This window comes from Dunckerocampus dactyliophorus, chromosome 1, assembly GCF_027744805.1.
Source record: "Dunckerocampus dactyliophorus isolate RoL2022-P2 chromosome 1, RoL_Ddac_1.1, whole genome shotgun sequence".
In the NCBI taxonomy this organism is placed as follows: domain Eukaryota; kingdom Metazoa; phylum Chordata; class Actinopteri; order Syngnathiformes; family Syngnathidae; genus Dunckerocampus; species Dunckerocampus dactyliophorus.
The window spans coordinates 31,947,115-31,954,302 of record NC_072819.1 but is presented as its reverse complement, the minus strand read 5'-3'; the positions used below and the strand labels follow the sequence as shown (position 1 = coordinate 31,954,302).

At 41.3% G+C, this 7,188-nt stretch overlaps 1 protein-coding gene across 3 annotated transcripts in view; it reads left to right on the top strand.

Annotated features, from left to right (window-relative positions):
- Nucleotides 1–2,335: 2,335 nt before the first annotated feature.
- The window catches only part of arhgef25a (Rho guanine nucleotide exchange factor (GEF) 25a), a 90,107-nt gene continuing 85,254 nt past the window's right edge, over nucleotides 2,336–7,188 (top strand). The window contains exon 1 of one of the 3 annotated variants that reach the window (XM_054770621.1): nucleotides 2,336–2,466. In XM_054770621.1, coding sequence (XP_054626596.1) covers nucleotides 2,362–2,466 — 105 coding nt within the window. In that variant the 5' untranslated portion in view covers nucleotides 2,336–2,361. Of the gene's footprint in view, nucleotides 2,467–5,803; nucleotides 6,265–7,188 lie in introns of those variants that run through there. The other 2 variants (XM_054770600.1, XM_054770607.1) reach the window with 2 other exon arrangements.

Below are 7,188 nucleotides of genomic sequence, written 5' to 3'. Positions count from 1 at the left end.
CCCCTGTCTTTGACTCCCACCTAATATGCCAGCAGAGGCCAATGTTAGAGAAGAAAACCTTGGAAAGAGGCTTGAGAAACAATGCACCAAGTTTAGCCTGCTTGGTGAGTGATTCTGCAGATACCATGTGCTTGGCTATTATTAGACAGTTGGCACCTTGTCCAGGACTGGTTTTACCAACTCTGAGCTTTCCCATGCATGTGGCTGAGAGGCTGAAGAATACCAGTCTGCTGCTGCATCCACTGTAAAAGATTGAAAACACCTGGGATTCCAGTAAATGAATGCATAGAATAGAAGGAAGTCGCTGAGGAAAAAGAGCTGAACTTGCTGTGTGATGACATTTAGGGTGATTTAGGGAAAGTTATGACAATGAAAAGTGGATGTAGTTACAGTAGTTTTTGTGCTTGGACTCAAGGACAGGTCATTATGTCACTTGTAATAAATAACTCTAAGCACCAGTTTTGGAACTGAACTGCCCGGACTGTGCAGACTTGCTGCAGCAACTTGATTCGATCCAAACTTGGTCTGTGTACAAGGGGCTCAAATATTAAAATATGGGCTCCTGTCCTGTTTATACTAAATACATGTACAGTGGTTCTTCGGTTAAGGTCTGCCCCGGTTAGCACATTTTCTTTGCCGTGGTTTGCGTTCACCCATCTGGTTAGCGTGCAATATGGTGCACGTAACCAAATGTTGAGGGAAAGGCTTCTTGAGACGTCATCTGTACTTTTGTGAAGAAGGTGTCGGACGTTTCGCTCCTCATCCGAAGAGCTTCGTCAGCGAACTAATAAGTGCTGGTAGCCTAGGCCTTAAATACCGTAAGAGTGGGCGGAATTGGTGTGCCAACACCCTCCTTCTATTGGTTCCTTACACTAAGCCTGGGCAAAGTAGTGGTATAATCCTCTCCTGCTATTAACACCTCCGATAAAAGGGAAGCGTCACTCCCTGAGTTGGGTATGAACGACCCTGATACTGGCTCGTTAGCATCTATTGTACTGGCTCGGCCCTGGCTCCACCTCATTTGCAAGACTAAGAGCTGTGGGTTTTGGTCTCAGTAACCTGCTGAACACAGGGTCCAAATTAAACCTCAAACCACCATTCCGATTCAATGATGGGTTCTGTTGTTTGACAAAAATAGCTTCCTTTACTCCTCTTTCAAACCATCTGTTTTCTTTGGCCAAAATCTTTACATCGCTGTCCTGAAAAGAGTGATTGGTTGCTTTAAGGTGTAGATGTACTGCTGATTGAGGCCCACTAGAATTGTCCCTGTGATGTTGATAAAGCCTTTTTTTTGAGCATTTGCTTAGTTTCCCCAAAGTAGTGCTCTTTGCATTCCTCATCTTTACAGTGGATGGAATAGACCACATTGCTCTGTTTTTGGTTTGGAGCCTTGTCTTTAGGATGCACAAATTTTTGTCTCAGGGTATTTACTGGTTTGAAATAGGTAGGAATTTTGTGTTGCCATAAGCAATGTGGTCTATTCCATCCACTAGGCTACCAGCACTTATTAGTTCGCTGACGAAGCTCTTCGGATGAGGAGCGAAACGTCCGACACCTTCTTCACAAAAGTACAGATGACGTCTCAAGAAGCCTTTCCCTTGATGGACAACTCCTGTACGACTGAGAGCCTACACAGACGTAACCAACTGTTGTATTTGTGTTTTTTTGTTTATGCAGCAATCTTGGGTCACATGTCCAAGACGAAATCTTGCGATCACACTTTACTACGGCAGCCTGTAAGGCAGGGGTCACCAACGTTTTTCCTTGTGAGAGCTACTTTTACAAAATGAAAATGGCCAAGAGCTACTCATTTTTGTAACATTTATTTACAGAGCTTATTTTAAACCCAAACAAAGCGAATATGCTTGTTTTACCAGAACATTAACAAAATGCTGGTGTCCACAACTCACATTTTGTATTTCAGAATGCATTTCTTTCTACTGTTCTTTCATTATTAACTCAAAACCTCAATGAAAAGCAGGCTTGCGGGCACCTCATGTGGTCGTGAGGGGCCACCTGGTGCCCGCGGGCACCACGTTGGTGACCCCTGCTGTAAGGCATACATATAAGGCATTCGGAATCAAGTGGCCACACGGTAGACCCTCGGTGTTGGTGGCTCCTTTTTTTTGTTGAGTGTGATGAACTCTAAATACGCCGCTATGAGTCCAAAGAAGGTTGCAAGTGACAGCAGCATTCCAAACAGGGTGGAGTCATTGCAAAGTTTGAAGATGGCGTCTGTGTTGCTGATCCCGCCCTCCTCAACAATACATACCATCCTGCAGAATAACAACATAATCAAGTTAGCTAATGTTGTGAAAAGACTAACGGTGTTAACAAAACAGAGACCACAAACCATCGAAGATGTTGATGTTGTTGCTGGTGTGGATCGACGGAAAACAGCGAGCGGGAGACACTGTTTCAGAAGTGAGGCTGCTGCATGCAACAAATAAAAAACGCCTGCAACGAGTGAGTCTGTTGACAAAGGCAAGGAGAGGCTGGTTTAAAAAAAAGAAAAAAAGTCATACACATTGTCGTTAGGCATGGCGAGGCTGCAAGTGCGGACAACCGTGCCTCCAAACTCCTCCATCCCTCCCCTTTCTGGTTTTTGTTTGCCAAGGGTGTCCACTACAGGTAAAAATTATGTTAAACGTTAATTTCTCCATTTAATATGTCATGTTTGTGGCATTGTTTTTTCTGTAAAACTAGGCATGTTAAAGTCATTCACAGACCTCTCTGCATAGATTGTTTTGTGCCACATGAGTGCAGCAACGGTTAAAAAAAGGGGGATTGCCCTCCAAGCATAATCGCATCTCCTGCCACTCCCTCTCGGCAAAACTCCACTCCAACGCTCCCCTCTCTGCTTGTTGTTTGCAAAGAGAGTTAAATAAAGGTAAAAGTGATGTTAAACATTCAGTTGTTCTTTCATAATATAATACATATAATATAACTATAATTATTGTCTATATTGTGTGTATTATGTGTTTTGTATTAAAAATATTTGTGAAGCTGGAATAGATTAATTGGCTATACAATGTTTTCTATGTGGAAACTTAACTTGGATAGAGTCCATTTTGATTTGGAACTGATTAATGACGCTAACAAAGGCACCACTGTATTTGGTTGTAAATTACATTTACAATTGGAGCGTTGTTGTACAGTAATTTGCTGCCCCACAAGAATAGCTTGACCACTTAAGTCTTCCTGTGACAGGTGTAGGAAAACTCCACAATTTTGGCCACTGAATTATGCCAGAGAACACATTGTACAAAAAAGTTGTACGGTATCTGTTTGTCTTGGCCCAAGAAGTTGACCACGTTTCTTTCTGTTGAATAATGCATGTTTTTTGTTGGCCATTTTTAGCTCTGGTCTTTAGAGAAATCAGTAACATTTGTCATGAAAATGAATGCACTGTAATCCCTAAAAACATTCATCTTAATCAATTCCTTAAAGCTAGACTGTATTTCACAAGAAAATGGTTTAAAAATGACTTGGTCATTTGTATATTTGTGTGGTTAGCTTGTCCAGTAAAGTTGGCTTATAGTTCTCCATTATATTCTTTGAATTCTCAAATATGCGACTCATTTCCAAACGATTTATTTCGAGTGGTATAAATGTGCGTCACAAAGAACACTATTGACAACAGCAGTGAGGCTTAAAGGAAAACTGCACTTTTTGGGATTTTTGCCCATCATCCACAATCCTTATGAGACACGACCACACGTCTTTCTCTTTTCTGTGCGTTCTAAAGATATAAAAAGAGAGCTCATGACTGCACGGAATGGGACACACATAAGGATTGTGGATGATTATAAAACTTAAAAAAATGTAATTTTCCTTTCAGTAATCATAAGTGACACTCATTTTAGTGATTGCTCGCAGTTTTATGTTATTGAAGTTACTGCAGTATGTCATACCTACTATATACAGTGGTTTGAAGAAGTGTTTGCCCCTTTCTTCATTTCTTATTTTTTTGCATGTTTGTCACACTTAAGTGTTTTAGATCATCAAACAAGTTTAAATATTAGTCAATGACAACACAACTGAACACAAAATGCAGGTCTGAAGTAAAACTTTATTTTTAAGGGAGAAAAAAATACAAACTTACATGGCCCTGTGTGAAAAAGTGATTGCCCCCTAAACCTAATAATTGTTTGGGCCACCCTTAGGAGCAACAACTGCAATTAAGCGTTTGTGATGAGCACTTGCAATGAGTCTCTTACAGCTGTGGAGGAATTTTGGCCCACTGATCTTTGTAGAATTGTTGTAATTCAGCCACATTGGAGGGTTTTCCAGCATGAACAACCTTTTTAAGGTCATGCTATAGCATCTCAATTTGATTCCGGTCAGGATTTTGACTAACACACTCCAAAGTCTTTATTTTGTTTTTCTTCAGCCATTCAGAAGTCTACTTGCTGGTGTGTTTTGGATCATTGTCTTGCTGTAGAACCCAAGTTGGTTACAGTTTGAGGTCACAAACAGATGGCCTGACATTCTCCTTCAGGATTTTTTAGTAGACAGCAGAATTCATGGTTCCATTTATCACAGCGTGTTGGCATGATGTTCTTTTTCTGAAATGTGGCGTTACTTTGACGCCAGATGTAATGGGACACAGACCTTCCAAAAAGTTAAACTTTTGCCTCGTCAGACGGCAGAGTATTTACCCAAAGGTCTTGAGGATCATCAAGATGCTTCCTGGCAAAATTGAGACGAGCTTTAAAGTTGTTTTTGTTTAGCAGTGGTTTTCTTCTTGGAATTTTGCCATGCAGGTGGTTTTTGCCCAGTGTCTTTCTTATTTACGCAGTCATGAACAATGACCTCTTGGATGAGTCGTCGCTGCGCTCTTGGGGTAATTTTGGGTGGCCGCCACTCCTGGGAAGGTTCACCACTGTTCCATGTTTTCGCCATTTATGGATAAAGGCTCTCACTGTGGTTCGCTGGAGTCCCAAAGCTATAGAAATGGCTCTATAACATTTTCCAGACTGATAGATCTGATTTAATCTCAATTAAGTTATGTTTTAAAAGGGCGGGCAATCACTTTTCACATACGGCCATGTAGGTTTGGATTCTTTTCTCCCTTAATAATAAAAACTTGTCATTGACCAACATTTTATGTTGGTTATGTTATTTGTTTGATGATCTGAAACATTTAAGTGTGACAAACATGCAAAACAATAAGAAATCAGGAAAGGGGCAAACACCTTTTCACACCACTGTATATACATACTGTATTTATTATATGTAACAAGTTTTAACATTTCAACTGACAGCATTTCACAGTGTCTTCAATGGGAAAAAGGTCACATTTAAAGAACACTTCTGACTTCTGAGGTTTTGACTTTTCCCTCACAAGAACAAGTGTTTTTTATCCAAACATTTTTTTTTAAGTAGCAATAATAGAAAGTTGCTCATCAGCACTGACTGCACATGGGCTTTTCACAAAGAGTTGGGCTTCAGGAGCAGTGTGTTCATTCCTTATTTGGGGCTGCCCCTGCCGCTCAACAGTTCACACACTGCATGTGCCACAGCCTGAGTCTTGGACACAGTTTTGGAGAGGGAAAAGGTGGGGATTTTGTTCAAAGGAAGACAAGAAGACGTATGGGACAGATTTAAGATATTTTCAGTACACAGGAAAACATTTGGGTAGTGAAGTGAAGGAGGGAAAAATAATAGAAGAGAAGGAAAGATGAAGGGAGGAGAGATTTGGGGGAAGGGGTGGTGATCTTATGCAGCCAATGAAGAACTCGACAGGAAGATTCCAGGGAGGGTGATGAGTCTTAGCTCACTAGTTGGACATTAAGAGAAGAGGACAGGAGAGTTCGTCAGCAAGACCTCACAAGTGGAATACGTACATAAAAGAAGACGGAGCAAGGACGTGCATGTTTGCACAGGAGCATTTTATTATAAGCTGGACCAGACTCTACAGCTATTCCACACATGCATGGTGGACGAAACTAGATCTCCCGAACAAGTGCACTACCCTGATTCTCTTGCATAATCAATCATTCTTTTCCATGAAGTCCTTGCATGTGGCTGCAGATTCACACAGAGGCTCCATAGACTCCAAGACAAAAAGCAGAGGGAAGAGATACGGAGGGACAGATAAAAAGTGTGATTTTTGGTGATCAAAGGTTAAAGTGGTTAATCTGAGTGGGAAAAGACTCAAGGCAAGGAATGAAGGCGCTTCAGAAGAATCAGGGACGCACTGACCAGATGTTAGGAGCCATGGCTGACATGCTCACTTCTGTGGTGATGCCCAATCAGTGGGTGAGTCCTTAAGTTGTAATGTGGAATGCCACTTATTAACATGATGGTACATGTGGTTAGCACATTGGCTGCACAGCGAGGAGGAATCTCGGCTCGGACATCTCTGTGGAGTTTGCTTGCTTGGGATTACTCCGGGTACTTTGGTTACTTCCCACTGTCCAAAAACATGCATGTTAGGCTAATTGAAAATTTTAAATTGACAATAGGCGTGAATGGTTGTTATTGTTGTTGTTGTCTATTATATGAGACCTTCAGTTGACTGGCCACTACTCCACTTTCACTCAACTGGAATAGGCTCATGCAGCTTCCCTGTGACCCTGAACAGGATAAGCGCTACTGTAATTATGCATGGATGGATGGATGGATGGAAAGCCATTTGTGTATTGATTGGTTCTTCAGTTGAAGCATAAGACTGTATATGTCTGAGGCAGTTAGAGAGACATATTTTTAAGGGGCTGTTTTTTTACTATTTGTGGAGCACAAAATCCAATTTCTCTCTTCTACACTTACCATATTTTTGATGACGTTATAGCACCGTTGAAACTAACCATTAAAACTAAACAAAAGAGGCTAGCCTCTTTTTGTTGCCTAGGAAGAATTTATGAGTTAGGCATGTTTCTTGTTTCTTGAGAAACAAATCATACCATGTGACTACCGCAATGACTGGTTTATAAGCCGCTACTTTTTTCTCACACTTTGAACTCTGTGGTTTATATAGTGATGTGGCTAATTTGTGGTCGCGTTTTTGTCTTGTGACATCTTGGGTGCTTCGGAGCGGTCATTTTGCACACGGAGAATGTATGGTGCATGTGGGTCGGGGGTCGCGCTGGGAGCATTTCTGTGTAACACCTTTCTGTGTAGTAAATTTTCCATGTTACGACGTGGCTTATAGACAGGTGTGGTCTATACGGTATATTTACAAAT